We start from the raw sequence: 15,583 nt of genomic DNA on the forward strand, positions 1-15,583 counted from the left end.
ACCCTCCTCACCAGCCTGCCATGCCCTACCCTCACCTCACTACCACCATGACTTTGGGAAAATCGTCTCTGGACCTGACCAGCTGTAAAGTCTCTCCCCTCTGCCATCCATCAAGGCAAAGTCCCATTTCTCAAACACACAGACTGTGTCACTGGCCCCCAAAGAACCTGTTTGGCATTTAGAGACCTTCACAACCTCATTCCCACCTACCTTTACGCAGGCTTGTTACTCCTCATGCCTCCCTCTGTGTACTGTAGGCTTCAACCACATGGGTCTGCTGCCTTTTCCTCTCACAAGCCACACAGCCTGAGAGGCTGCATCCCCAGCCTGGAATCACTCCTTTGTCAAACTCCTGTCAAGATCAATTTTCTTAGTCATGGGGCCCTTAAATTTACATTGTGTGCATCAGGTATCTAGTTTTATCTGTACCTGCCTCCCTGAAAAAAAAAATACAATGAGAAAATCCTTTATTTCATCTTTTGTCTGTCTGCAGCAATTAGCAGTACAGTGTCTGGCACAGGATGAGCACTAGATAAATGCTAATGGATTGATTTATTCAATCTGTAAAAATAAGACTTGGACTGGATGATTCCTAAATTCTCTGAAAACCTAATATAATGATCTCTGGATTCAGGTTGTATCATCATGCTACAGAGAAGAACCAAGAAGCAAGGGTTACGTTACTCTGCTTATCCCAAATCTAACCTTACTAGTACCACCCCCCCCTTGACTTTCCTTCTCCAAGAAAACACAATCCTGTAATATCAAGTGTGGTTGGCTCCCAGCCATTGGTCTAGAGGTCTCATTTCTATGTCCTTGAATAAAGATGAATTACACATAATGGTAACATGAAAGGAACCCAAAAGCTAAGCAAAAGGGTTAGAAACACAGCAGCATCCCTACATAAAGTGATGCAAGTCGGAAGATGAATGGCTGTTTCATCGTCCTAAAGTATTGGGGAAGGGGGAGTGGGGTGGGAGAAGATATTAGAGAGATGCCTGAGGCACTGAGAAGTTTGATTATTTGCTGGGCTTAAAGGTTGTCAGCGCTGGGCCTTAAACTCAGGTTTTCTTAACTCTAAGGTATAGAAAAAACTGCTATACTAAGCAGCTTACTTATACTCTTTGTCCTGCTAAAGAGCTCTTCAATAAAGCAAAGTGGAGGTTGCAGTGTCCAGAGCTAAAATGAACACCTGTGGATCCCATGGATAAGGAGGCTCACTTTTCAGAAGCATTCAAGAACAGCAACCACAATTATCTGCTGCCCTGATATCTTAAAAATCCAACAAAAGAAACAACGTTAAGCTGTTATTCGATTTTGGTGTTCATTGGAGCCACATACACCATAGACTATTTACCAGCACAATTTGGAAAATCTTACAATCTGCTAGGCATTACAGATACAAAGATAAAATGACAGTGCTTGCCTGGGAGGTTCGTTTCTAGTGGGGGAACCCAGTGGATAAGAAGAGACTGCAGCAAAGAGTTCCAAAGAGGGGAGACAAGAGGTTCTAAGAGGTAGCACCAGAGATGAGTCTTGAAGAGATTTCAAGAAATCTAGCAGTGGATAGCTGTTCTCAGACACCTTGGCAATGTCCCATGTTATAGAAGGTTACACTCAAGTAGAATAAAACATTAACAAGACTGGCTAGCACTGGCAGCTCGAAATAGAATGATGCTTCGAGATACCTTCTTTTGGTGTCCTTCCCAAAAAGTGATCACGAGGAGTTGGGTACTGTGCTATGCAGTAGGATAGTAACAGAAAATGTTAACTAGTCCCATCCCCTCTCCTTCAAAGACCAGGAAAGGACAGGACCACCCCACTCCCAGTGAAATCACAAGTGAGGCATCAGAACTTGCCAGCAATGGTGCTGCTATAATTCTCATTCCCAGAGTTAGAGGTGGACAGAAGAGAGCAAGAAGACTACTATACCCTGAAGAGATTTGGAATTCAGGTAGTTTTGGGGAGTGTCAGGACAGACAGATGTGGAGTCTTCACAGAAGCATGGAATGATGATGATTCCTCCAAAGTCCTCAGGCCCACCTATACTCTTCTTAAGGCAAGCCTACCCACTGCTGGTGATATATGACAGTCATAAAGGTTTGAATGGCTAGGTAAACTCACCATAGAATCACAGAATCTTACAACAGGAAGGAGTCTTAGAAACTGAGTCAGAGCCTCTTCATTTTCAAAAATTAGCAAATAAATCCCAAAGTCACAGCAGTCTAAGCACAGCCAGAATTTAAACCCAAGTATTTTGACTTCCAGCGGAATGCTATTTCTATTATACTTCAAATGCCTCTACTGAAAATTGGAGGGGAGTGGGGTAGGTGTGGGGGTTTGAGAAGACCCCCAAGTGTTACTAAGAAAGTGAAAACAACAGGGGGTATTTTAGGAGATTTAAATGTGAGCCCTGACTGGACATCTAACTGTGACCTGGACAAAGTCATATACCCTCTCTGTTTCCTCATGTGAAACACAAGAGGGCTGAAATGCAATGATCTCTAAATCCATTCCAGTCTTTAATTCTGTGACTATCTTGACAACAGAATACTTTAATTGAAGAGACTAACAAATAAGTTAAACTATGGGACTTACAGAACTTTGTTGAGCTCATATGAACATAAACTATTCCAAATGTTAGGTGGAGAAACCACAAGGACATATCAATCCTCTGAATTTACCCTCACACTTAATGACAGAACTATGACTCAAGTGGATACCTGAACTCAGGTCTAAATGCTTGTAAACATCTAGATTTTGATCCAATGAAAATAAACTATGTCCTTTTTGATACTTTCCCTCTTTTCTTAAAAAAGCTTTTAGATTTTGTTGTTGTTCAGTTGTTTCAGTCATGTCCAACTCTTCATTACCCCATTTCGGATTTTCTTGGCAAAGATGGTGAAGTGGTTTGTCATCTCTTTCTCCAGCTCATTGTGCAGAGGAGGAAACTGAGGCAAGCAGGGTTACCTGACTTGCCCAGCAGGTCACATACCTAGTAAGTGTCTGAGGCTATATCTGAACTCAAGTCTTCCATTTAGCACTGTATGGTACTGGTTGGTTGACTGTCATCTTTCGTTCTTGAAAAGGACCAAAATGACATCACTATGCTGATTGAAATTTTCAGGGCTATATGGAGGTATCAGGACGCCTCCACTGTCCATCTCTATAAAGGAAAAGAAAAAAGGAAAAGAAAATATTGTCCTGTGACAATCATGTGTGTATGTGGGGGGAAGGGGGGGACAGGGGGAGAAGGGTGTCTCTCAGTCATTGCTGGCAAAATTCTTGCCAGTTTTCTTTAATAGGCTGATCCTTCAGCTGGAAGATGGTCATCTACCCAAGTGCCAGTGTGGCTTCAGAAAGGGCCAAGAACAGTCATTATGGTTGTTTGCTGCCCAACAACTCCAGGAGAAATGCCAGGAGCAGAACATAGGTCTGTATCTGAGCAAGATCTCTGATACTGTCAGTTGTGAGGGCTTGTGGAAAAACAGGGCAAAATTTGGTTTCCAGCACATAGCACCAGTTCTGGCTAATGGCCAATGCTCTTGTGCTTTCCTAGTCACTGATGAAGCAGGGTTGTGTGCTTATTCCCGTTTTTTAGCAGGTTTTCAGAAACATTGTTGGATACTTTTTAATGAGGATGAAACCATTATCAAGGTCTGCTACTGCACAACAGTTAATTATTTAACTGGAAAAGCCTACAAAAGCTAAGACTGAAGTGGGGGGGAAGAGTTGATTCATGACTTTTGTTTACAGATAACTTGGTTCACAAATGACTATGCAAGCAAGGCACTCTCTGAGGCTGAGATGCAACAGAAAATGGTGCTAATAGGATGCTAGATAAAATTTTAGATCTCAAAAGCAATGTCTTACTCCTCTGTAACTCTATCAAATTATTCCTTTAAATAATAAACATAACAAAGATTCATGCTGATGAAAAAGATAAATTTTCAACTCTCAGTTACTTGTACTAATGCATCAACCCAAAATGGCAGTTCCAAATGCCCATTAATTTGGTTAAGGAAATGATTTTGGTCTATTATACTGTGCATCAATTCTAAACAAACTGATACAAAATAGCATACTGGCCTAGGAGACAGAGCTGGACAGAGTCAGCTACACTTGTGTTGAAAGCCCAGCCTCTTGACACATGCTGGCTGCAGTACACACTCACATGTCTGCATGACAGCCACCCTCTCAAGCAAATCATCTAGACAAAAATCTAACATGGTCCATCTAACATGGACATTATCCACTTCTGCTGAGTACCTTTCAGTATGAAAAGGCCACATATTTCCCTAAATTTGATTAATCTAGCACCTAACTTGCAAGGAAAAGATAAAAGGAAAAAAAGAAAAAAGTATTGCTTTCAAGTGGGAGCATCAACCAACAAACATTTATTAAAAGTGCCTGGTGGATGTCAAAGACTATGCTTGACCTTGGGAATTCAAACACAATCACAAGCTCTTGTGCTCAAGAATCTTACATTCTATAACGGGAGATACTAAGAAAATAAGCACACACAAAACACATGCAAAATAAATTAAGTACAAGGCAAATGGGGAAGAGAGGATTTATTTTAGAACCAGAATTGGTTTTTATTTTTACATATCCATTTACTTCCAAAACCAAAAACTGGACTGTCATTTGAAGCTAGTATGCTGTATGGTTTCTAAGCATTTTTTCATATGATGGGTAGTTTACAAAATAAATTTCCCCCAATGAAAAAAAGGGAAACCATGAAGCTGTCCCAAGTAAAAATCTAAAGAATGTACATTTCTTTTTCAAAATTTAAGACATAAAAGACCTAAGAACAGAATGTCTTTATTCCTCAGTCCCTAAAAAGTAGTTTTTAACAATATAAATAACCACAAAAGACTCTTCAAACTAATCTTCAATTGGCCTGAGAGCATAAGGAGTCAACACTAAAAGCAGCACATGCAAAGCAAAATGAGGAAACATCTCACTGGTGCCATCTGAGCAAAGTTCTGAAGGAAATCTGGGCTCCTGCGAAGCAGGCTTTAGGAGGGAGTGCATGCCAGGAAAGGCATGGTGGTGGGCAGTGGAATGTCTTTGTGAACAACAGGAGCTAAGGTACAAGAGTAGAATGGCAGAAATGGAGTCTGGTTTTTTAAGTGCCAACAAGAGAGGGCTTCAAATCCCCTTCTGTTGTTGTTGTAACTTTAAAGAAAATGGTAACCACAGCCTACTGGAAGGTATATGCCACAGAAGAACTCAAAGGTGAGGAAAAATGCCCTACACCAAAATATCTATAGTGACAGTTTTTGTAGTAACAAAAACCTAGAAACAAAGTAGATTCCCATGGATTAGGGAAATCTCTTAACAAATTGTGGCAAACAAACAGTACTTGAATTACTGTAACATGTGAACCACAGAACATAGAAAAAGTATGGACCCATACAAACTAAAGCCAAGTGAAGAGCAAGCAGAACTACAAATAATATGCAGTAACAATGGAAATGAAAAGAACAAAAAAACTTTGAAAGAATGTGGAAATTAATATAATAACCAAGCTTATCCACAAAAAAGAAATGAGAAAATGAACTCTCCTCTCAAAATACTGGAGGAGAAAGGGCCAGGTCCATCTAGAGAACACTGGACAAGTGTCTGACTCCACTGACGTTTTTTTCTAAACTGTTCCCCCTTCTTCTTTATTCGTTACAATGAATGGCTCTGTGGGTAGGGGGAAGCTGTAGTATTAAGTAAAAGTAATATTAAAAATAAAAATTTTAAAATAAAAAATGGTGATGGTATCTATTTAATTCAAAAAGCATTCAGTAAGCATCTATAAAGGAGAGGAGTATGGGCAGTAGAAAATGTTAAATCTGGAGTCAGAAGACCTGGGAAAACATCCTGCCTCTGAAAAGACTTACGAAACCTTGAGAAAGTCACAAAACTTCTTAGCCAGTTTCCTCAACAGAAAAAATCAAGCGGTTGGGCCCAGATTACTTGGAGGTCCTTTCCAACTCTATAATCCATAATCTATGTTGCCAGGAAGTATAAAACAAAAGCCCTTAAGAAGCTTACACTCTCCAATTGGGAGAAGACATATCAAACATTAAATACAAAACACCGGGTGTCCCAAGTCTTAGTACAATTTTAAGCTGTCAAAGCTTATTCTAGCACCTCCCTAACAGGGTTGTGGAGGAGGATGGAACAAACTACTAGGAAAATGCCTGGTGGCTGGCACATAAGAAGTGATTAATAAATGCTTTTTCTCTTTCCTCCCCCTCCCCTTTAAATCCCACGTATAAATAAAATGCTTTGTTGTGAGGGATAAGCACCTGTTGAAGTGGCTTTGAGTGAAAAGAGACCTATTGTTATCCAAGAAGTTACTTCAACAAAAGATGACACCTTTTACCATAAAGTTTAAACCAAGATTTACCAATTTCCTCATTTCAAAGAAACATTGCATATTAGTTTCAGATTTTTTTCAGTGTATTGATTGATTCTTCTGATTTCTTTTCTGCTTCTCTTTATCTTTTAAAAATATTCTCTGTTATTTGCAATGGCTTTCTGGGAGAGGGGAGTTGGAGGGAGATATTTAGGCAACATAAAAACAAAAGATCAGTAAAATTTATTTTTTTAAAATAATAACACCACACCAAAATGGAAATTAAAAATTTGTTAATTATATTTCCATATAATTGGTTCTTTGTAAACCTATGTATTTTATTTTTTGCTTTTAAAAACATTCTGGAAAAAAAAAAAACATTCTGAGAAGTAGCTCATAAGCTTCACCAGATTGTTTGCCAAAGGAACCCAGAACACAAAAAAACTGGAGTACCTTGGTCTATGCCCTAAAACTCATATACCTTATACTAATGGGTCAAAGCCCTCACTCAGAGCCAGTTTTCCTTTATTTTCCAGGTGCCTTTACCAAGCTCTGACCTCAATAATAATTTCACCTTACATATGATAACCCTTTACAATTTAGACTCTTCTCAGTTAATTGATCCTTACAACAGTCCAAGGAGATCAGTAGGATGGAAGCTATTATATCCCCAGTTCTAGAGGAGGAAAGTCTACAGTCCTAGAACTTCTAACTACATATAAACCACTTAAATGCTACATGATTTAAAAGTAGAGACTACATTACAATCACATTGCAGACCCGTATATAACAACTAGAAGCAAAGCAAATGCTATATGCAGATAAAATGGAAGGCGAGAACATGATAGAAAATCCAGGAAAGGCCAAAAAAGAACACAAATTCAGTAATTGTACTATCCCATTACAAGTGATGTATGACATCAAAGAGTTAGTATTCTGTTTAAGAAGGCAGAGTCATATGTAATCTATTCTTTTGGGAAAGCTTACCATTCCATAGAGTTAAAATGAATCAAACTCCTAGGACTTAAAATGGAAAACCAATTATCCATGGTGAGTTCCTGATAGTCCTGGTTTGGCTGGAGCACTCAAGATGTCAGCAAAATGCACTTAATAAATTGAAAAAGTCTATAAAACATTGAAAGAGCTAAAATTCTAGTCCCTTTTAATTTGGAGTAGTAAGAACACAGAAGACACACAGGCTAAAGGGCCAAAAGGGGAGAAAATCTGAAATGGCTTTGGATTAGATTAGGAGGAAATTTAACTTCAGAAATCACACTTCCCACTAAACAATTTAGAGGACTGAATCTCTCCACAGATAGCAGCCCTTTCCCCATTTTCTTACCTTTGCCCAAAAGAGTAACATAAACACATTTTAATTAAAACGACTCACTTCATTTTTACAAATAACAATAGCTACATTTATGGCAATCAGGAATTTCTGCAAAGTCTAAACTGAAATTATAAATTTTTAAGACAGCCTTCCCTCTGATGCCCAGGTCATTTTTGTCTTGGTATTCCAGCTCAGTACTTGGCATATAGTAGGTACTTAATACTCGCTGTTTGACAGATTATTCAAATAACATAAAACAAAGTTATAAAACTTCAAAATAACCCATAGCACATTTAGTGCTAAGCAGTAAAGAAGTCAATAATTTTTATTACAAACACAATAAACTTCTAAGTGGATCCCTTAACAAGCGAATCTACAAGACAATGATCATCTTTAGTGTTCATAATCATGCCTTAAGGCACTGGTAAGACTCAAGCACCTTCTGAATCCAAGATTAAGCTATTTTCTGCAGTTTTAGTGTTGTGTCATATCCTATTATTTTGAAAACTAGCAGTTCATGGCTAGTACACGCAGCAATAGTCTACTGACCAGAGCACACAACTCACTAACAATGCTGGCCAAATTTGAAGGCCTTCCCAATGTGGCTCCAGGTCAACTATACATTACTGACTCCCCGCAGCTGCATTCTCAGTTCTAGTCAAACTGGCCTACCAGATAATCAAGTTCCCGCCCTTTCATCTCCAATCTTGGAGGTTGTCCATTATGTCTCATGCCTGGAATGCTCTTTCTCCTTCCAACTCTTGGAAACTTTCATTCTTTCAAGGCTCAGTTCAGGTGTCACTTTCCTTTTAAAGCCCTTTCCTAATTCTCTCATGTATTAATGGCCTCAACCTCAAAAAAATGACTTTCTCTTTTATAGAGATGTTACACTTAACTCATCAATACAAGTTGCATCCCTTCAGTAAAAAAGCAAAGACTGGTTTTTTTTATCTGAAGTCTACCATAGGAATGACACATGATAAGCAAAGAAATGCTTGACTGACTGGAAACTGAGTGCTTCACCAAATCGGTCATGGGATACCCTGTGTCCAATTCAATAAGGAGATTCCCCAATTTCCATATTAACTTTTATATTTATTACATACTAAGGCATCATTATATTCAAAATTCATTCTTAAAAAATAAATTTTCCATTAACCATATTGCCAACTATATTTCCTGGAACACAAACTAGTACACACCTTCTATCAAGACTAGTGAAAAACCACATATAAATCACTTAAATGCTACAGGATTTGAAAGTCAAGATTACGTTACTAAAACTTAAATTCAGACTACAAATTACCCCCAAAGATGAAATTCTTCAACCTTTATTATAAACTTTTGACTAGTAATGATAAAGAATCAGTTTTTAACTCGATGCCACCTAGGGAATCACATTAGACTCCATTTGCTAAGGCACCTGGTTCAAAGGAACAGGCTATTTCCTGGCATATACCAAACCGGATCTGCACCAATCCTAGTAATTCATTTTTCTTTACTAGACCATCAAATAAATTTTTTTTATGATTATGCATTAAAAGCACATGTATAATAGTTTTCCTAAATCATGTTCTATCTCTAAATTTGATGTTATTATTTATGAAAGGGGGGGTAAAGCAATGTACAAACACTGCTGAGGAGTTCTTTGTACAGGATCACAACCTACTAGTAGCACAAATTCTGGCTAAATATACAAGGACCAAGCCCCCAACAAATGTAAAGGCATTGAACTTTGGCTGAAAGATGATCTTCAAGTGGAAGGGAATACATATAGTAGCAGCAGAGCAAGGCATAAATACAGCATGCTTCACCGGACAAATGGAAAAACCAATACCCAGTAATAACCAAATCTGAGTCTTACTGGGAAGGTAGTGGGTAACAGAAGTAAAATATGGGGGAAAGGGTATCTGAACTTGTGCCATTCATGCCCAGAAGTGGAAATACTTCTTTATGTACCAGTTCAACACGGACATAACCAAACTATTGCTTTCAGCTAGTGTATCAGCACCATTTTCCACCCTTTTGTTCAGTATTTAACCATTCACCTCATGCTGAGAGTGGCACTTGCTAACCTCAAAGTGACCTTGTAGGGTACAAGGCCAGACTTATTAACTGAAATAATAACATAAGGAGCAATGGAAAACAAAATGCAGAAAACCTAACTAGCTTCTGGTAACTTTAATAACCTGGATTATATGCACAAAAACCAGAGAGTTGTTACAACTCATCAGGACTAACTTCAAAAACCTACGAGGAGGTTCAGAAGGTATGCAAATAAAGATCTTTTGTTTAAGACAGACTTCAAATCCAACTATGAAGACTGCCTTGGCAACTATGAGTGAAGCTATACCAGTCAAGGAAAATAGACATGAAGAGGGTTAAGTTGTTAATCAAATGGAGAGACAGCTCAGCATTTAAAAATAATCCAAACAAAGCATTCTTTTCTTCTTTATTTCAGTTGCTACTTTTGAAATGCACTACCCTCCAACACATTTCAGACAGTCACCTGTAGGTAGCATTCTGAACACAGCTGAGACAAGAATGCTTGCCTACTCTGGTGCCAGCTTTTCCTGAAGCTATCTAATTAACATCCCATCCTTACTCACCATAAAGACAGCATCTCCACTCTACAAAAGGAAACAGAAGCAGAATACGGAAGTGCCTTATTCAAATGCATAGTAAAACCAACTGTGAAACTATCTCCCCACTACACTCCCTTACTATATCTAGAGTAACAGATTACTAGGGTTTAGGGTATGTGGATGGCAGAATCCGTAGCATGTCTACATTGGTTCCCTGGAGTTTTAGCTAAGTAAATCCCTAGCTGTAACAAAATTTGTAGGGCCTAAGGTTGTATATTTCATCTTCAAGCACAAATAGCATTCCTATAATATTAAACTTTAACCCTTTTGGAAAAGGTGTAAGTATTTGACCTACTTTGTTATACACTATCAACCAAATTAAAAATCCAAATTTTTCATCAGACAGCTTCCAAAAGAAACAAATATACAGTTAAATGTAACATATAAATGTTTCCTATTGCTCAGTCATTCATTAAGATCCTCCACTCATTTCTGAATTCTCATTCTTCCACAATGTGAACTCATAAATTTAAATTCATTATTCCAAGTTATATGTATTTGTTGGTACAAAGGACTGTAAAATTTGAAAAGAGTTCTTTCAAAATCAAGTTGTGAGATTCGCTTTACAAAGAGATTCCAAAGAAACCACTGATAACTGAAGACACTGAACTCATTAAACAATTTCCTACAAGAAAGTTTCACTTGTCAGGCTTTTGAGTGGGAAACCCTTAAGTCAGAAACAGAAAATATATTTTATAGTTCTAACTAATAGCTACATGACTGTAGTCTTCCCAATACCAGATAGCAGAGAGCCACTTCTTAAACAAAGGGAAGACCTAACTAAGCATGCCAGTAAGTAATGGCTTGCCTGCTACCATGTAAGCTAACAGGGATATTAGGATTTAGAGAGAGAGAAGAGATCTCAGATAATCTAAGATCCTTCATCTTATCAAGCGAATAAACTGATTAAATGATTTGTCTAGAGTCATATACTTACTAAGCGGAACACAGTGAAAAACGACTGTAACTTTAGTAAGAAGAGTACTGGTTGCTGAATTTGAGCAAAGTTACAAGCTGCATCACAAATTCAGTCCTGAAAGTGACCTTACAGGTCCGGTCACTGAGCTCAACCCCCTCATTTTAGAGATTAAGAAATTGAGGCCCATGTATAATGTCTTACCCAGGGTCGTCTAACAGCTCAAGAGCACTTTGAGCTTTGAGCCTAGGTCTTCTTTCACTTCATGTCCACTGTTAAGTGGTGATGAGACTCAAAACTAAGCAATATGTGAAAAGGGTGGGGAATGGGGGATGTTTCGTTTCAAGAACTGTCACCAAATGCCTAAGGAGCTACACTTGGACCCAGAAAGCAAAACTAGGACCAGTGGTGAGCTACCTCGGAATTTCAGCTTAACATAAGAAAGAACTTCACAACGATTAAAAACTGTAGAAAATAAATGCCCTGGTAGTAACTCCTTTCACTCACCAGAAATCAAGTAGAGAACAGGAGAAGATGCTGTGAAGGAATTCATGCCTCCTTAGATTCTAAAAATGGAGGTGATACTAAAATGCTAAGCCTCAAGTTGTACTCACAGCCTAGGAGAAGTCAAAATACAAATGAGAGGAAAAAAAAGCTGCAAAGTTTCTAAATGTTCTAAGTCTCTAAGGACAGAACTAGGTTAAATCTCCTATTAATTGAAATGGCAACATGAAGAGTATTGGGAGTTTACTATTTCTTGTCTAACCACCCAGAATAGCAGCCTCTCTTTTAAACAGACAAAATGAATCCATTTCTTATTTGTTTCTTTTTTCTAACTAAAAAAAACCTTCTTAATACTTTATTCAAAACTCAGGAAGGTCAGAAGTGGCTTTGATGTCAAAAAGGAGAGCTTCCAGTCAGAGAAAAAAATAATCCCTGGGGGTAATAGTTTTCTGCAACAGATACATAGGTCAAAGCAACTATCTCAAATCCTAGTCTAGTTGATAAAGAATTAAATATACTCAGGCAAAGAAGGAGAAAAGAAAATAACAAGGGCACACCAACTACCCCTCAAGTCCCACAGTGACCTGGCTGCCCAAGGAATAGACCAAGGGCATCAGAAAGGTGTTCACTGTATAAATGTTTCCAAAGTCCAAGGAAAGTGAAAAGGTAAATGAAAACTTAGAAAGTGTTTTTTTAATTCCCTTAGGCAGAAAGTCTTATGCAAACCTTATTTGCTTTATAGGCTATTATTAGGGTTTCAAGAAGTCTTTTTTAAAAATGTCTTGTAGCCCGTTTCTAAGGTCAGAAAACACATGAAACCACCACTCTAAATATATTCCCTTGCAATTTGTCTCCTTAACAAAGAATAGATCCAAAGAAGGATCCAAAGAAGCACCACAACCACCTACCACGGAAACCTTTGAATATTGACATATTCAAACCGTGGTAGGATGTTTGATTTAACCTTCAGGGACAACTGGCAGGAAGTGGAGCTGGTCTAGGGCTTCCTATGCAGTCAAAAAATTGCCCTGTTTCCCAGGGAGGTTTAGGGCTTAGTTCCTCTATTTTATCTCTGACCTGAAGAATAAAAGTAACAACAAAAAATTAAGCAGTTGAATTTCAACGAAGAAATTCCAATAAATTGTCAGGGACACTGCAAGAGTAAGGGGAAAAGTGGGAGGAGAACCAGATCAAGTTCAGATGGGCAGATGGAAGAATCTGGTTCATCCCATTCATAGAGAAGGAAAATGTTATTTGCTTAGCAACCAAGAGCTTGGGGATCCATCCATTTTGTTAAAAGACTTGAACATCCTCAAGTATGATTGTCTCTTCCTCCTCCCCCCCAAAACAGCTATTTCACTGAGCCTGGGACACACAAATGACAAAATCTATAATATTTGTTAACAGTTTCACATACTGATCCACAAAGGTGGAAACCTTCTCATCCCTTTCTTAACTTGGTTACCTCCCATAATCGTACTGGCCTCCTCCTCCTTTCCCACCTTAGATGTGGCAAGTACAGCATTGAAACAACGTGACTGACCAGAAGTACCTTTAGTAACCTTAGTTTTTAAAAAAGGCCTAAACAGCTAACTACCATTTATTTGCAAAATCTTATTTTTCCCATTCCGACCTTGAACTGGATCTTAAAAATTCCAGAACTTAACTAGAATGGGGACATGGAAGCAAGTTTTCCGTCCCTCAAGGTGATCTTATTTAAACTTATCAATTAATAATTTTATATTACTCAGAAAAAAAGAAACAAGTTGAGAATTTATGTGGAATATATAAAGAATGGGGGAAAAAAATCAGCAGCAATCCTGCACTTAATGCCTGGACACACAGTAGGCGCTTAATAAATGTTCATTAAACGACAGTATGCCTCCCTCTGCTTGGACTTTAAATAACAAAATGAGTCCCTCAGAAACAATCCCTTTCCCCTCCCAAAGAAATGCTTTTTAAATCAGGATTTTGAGGGCTTCCAAGTGCCCTAGTCTTCCAAGTTTCTGAGAAGGAGGCTGCAGCCTATGGACGTCTGTCTCACGTCCCCAAACCCCAACCCAGAAGCTGAACGTGTCCTCGTGGCTCAACTTTCTCCCGTGGAGCCGCAGGAAATTCACGGGATTAACGAGGCCCAAGGTGAGGAGAAATCCACCAGGTTCCACCGCCCGCCCCTCCTCCCCACAAAAAGGGGGAGGGGGAGGGGGAAGGGAGCCCGCGGGGAGGGGGAGGGGAGGGGAGGAGGGAGGCGGGGCTCCGGAGGGAGAAGAAAAGGGAGGTGATGGGCTCGGCCACGGGGCCAAAAGATGGTGGGTGAATGAATGCAGGAGGGACGGCATCCGCGGCTCGGTCCGCGGGGGGCTGACCAGGGGCGGCCCGAAGGGACGTGCCGGGGGCGAAACAGCCTCGGGGCCGGGGAGACGAGGCAGAAATTCCCCTTTAAATGTGAAAATGCTCCCCCGCAGAAAAAAATAAAAGGATGGAATCCATTTATTTCCGCCACGACTCGAACCGACGGCGGGCCGCCCGAACCCCAGGGCCGAACCTTGGGCCAGGCCCAGCCCTCCATCCACCAAGATGGACTGGGGCCGCTAGGCCCGAGCCGGCGCCTCCGGGGCCCCCAGGGGGGCTGCGGGCCGGGGCCGCCTTCGCTCGGGGAGGGAAGGCGGGATTAAAGGGCGGCCCCGGTTCTGCGCGCTCCCGGCCCAGCCACGCCGCCCGCGGGGCCCCCGGGGATCGGCCTCCAGGCAGGATGGCCCGCGGCCGGCTCCTTTGTGCGGCCGCCGCCCCGCCTCGGGCCTCGGGGAGCCACCGCCCCCCACCCGCCATCTTCCCGAGCGGCACGCGGCGGGGAGGGAGCCGGGGCTGGCCGGGGGCCGAGCGGCCGGGAGGGAGCGAGGCCGAGGCCGAGGCCGCCGCCGCCTCCCCCTCCCCCGCCCGGGGACTCGCCCTCCCCCGGCCGCCATTTTACAACCAGCTCCCTCCACCGCGGTGGCCCCGGTCTCATGCCCACGCGCAGCCTCGGAGGGGGGGCGGCGGCGGCGACGCGGAACCGCACGAGCCCCCAGAGCCCCTCACCCGCAGGGCCCGGCCGCGCGCCCCGAGCCCGCCTTCCCCGGGCCGGGCTGCGAGACGCCGCCGCGGCCGCCGCCATTTTGTCTCCTGATCCTGGCCGCTGTGGGCGGCGGCGGCCGCGGCGGCGGCGGCGGGGCCGGGGATTCCGGCTCGCCGCTCCTCCCCAGCTCACCGTCGTATCGCTCGGCTTGCTCGGCCAGTTTCGCCTGGTACACCAGATCCTCCCGATCGTCCATAGCGGCGGCGGCTCCGGCAGGGTCTGCGCGACGGATGGCAGCGGATGGCGGCTCCGACTCTCTTGTCAGCCTCTCGCTCGGCGTCCGGGCAGCAAAGATGGCGGCGCCTCGATCCGGGAACTTCCGCCTGCGCACGCGGACAACTGCTCAGCTCTATGGCAACCGCTCCCTGGCAACTGGCGCGGGGGGCGGGGCTGGAGCCCGAGCGGATGGAAGGGGCGGGGCCGGGCTCCCCCAGCCAGCCCGGCGGGAGGGCGCGGGAGGCCGGGAGGGGGTGGGGCAGACGCCGGGGCGAGGGGAGCGGCGGCCGCGGTCGGCTTTGCTTGTGGTGGGGCTGACCGACAGACCGACGGAAAGACGGAGGGATGGACGGACGGCCTTAGACTGGCTGCCCCGAGGCCCCGCCCTCTCCCAGCCCTGGGGGGTCGCGGACCCGCTGGCCCCAACCCGAAATCCCGGCCCAGCCTTATGGAGTGACCTGGCCTGGCCTGGCCTGGGTCTATCAAGGCGGGGGACGGTCTG

The 15,583-nt window shown here is 42.3% G+C and overlaps 1 protein-coding gene across 2 annotated transcripts in view; it reads right to left on the reverse strand.

Annotated features, from left to right (window-relative positions):
• The window catches only part of YWHAE (tyrosine 3-monooxygenase/tryptophan 5-monooxygenase activation protein epsilon), a 35,572-nt gene extending 20,171 nt beyond the window's left edge, over positions 1-15,401 (reverse strand). For both annotated transcript variants that reach the window (XM_072639914.1, XM_072639915.1), the window contains exon 1: positions 14,998-15,401. In XM_072639914.1, the coding sequence (XP_072496015.1) occupies positions 14,998-15,061 (64 nt within the window). In that variant the 5' untranslated portion in view covers positions 15,062-15,401. The remainder of the gene's footprint in view (positions 1-14,997) is intronic.
• Positions 15,402-15,583: the final 182 nt, after the last annotated feature.

This window comes from Notamacropus eugenii, chromosome 2 (assembly GCF_028372415.1).
Source record: "Notamacropus eugenii isolate mMacEug1 chromosome 2, mMacEug1.pri_v2, whole genome shotgun sequence".
In the NCBI taxonomy this organism is placed as follows: Eukaryota; Metazoa; Chordata; class Mammalia; order Diprotodontia; family Macropodidae; genus Notamacropus; species Notamacropus eugenii.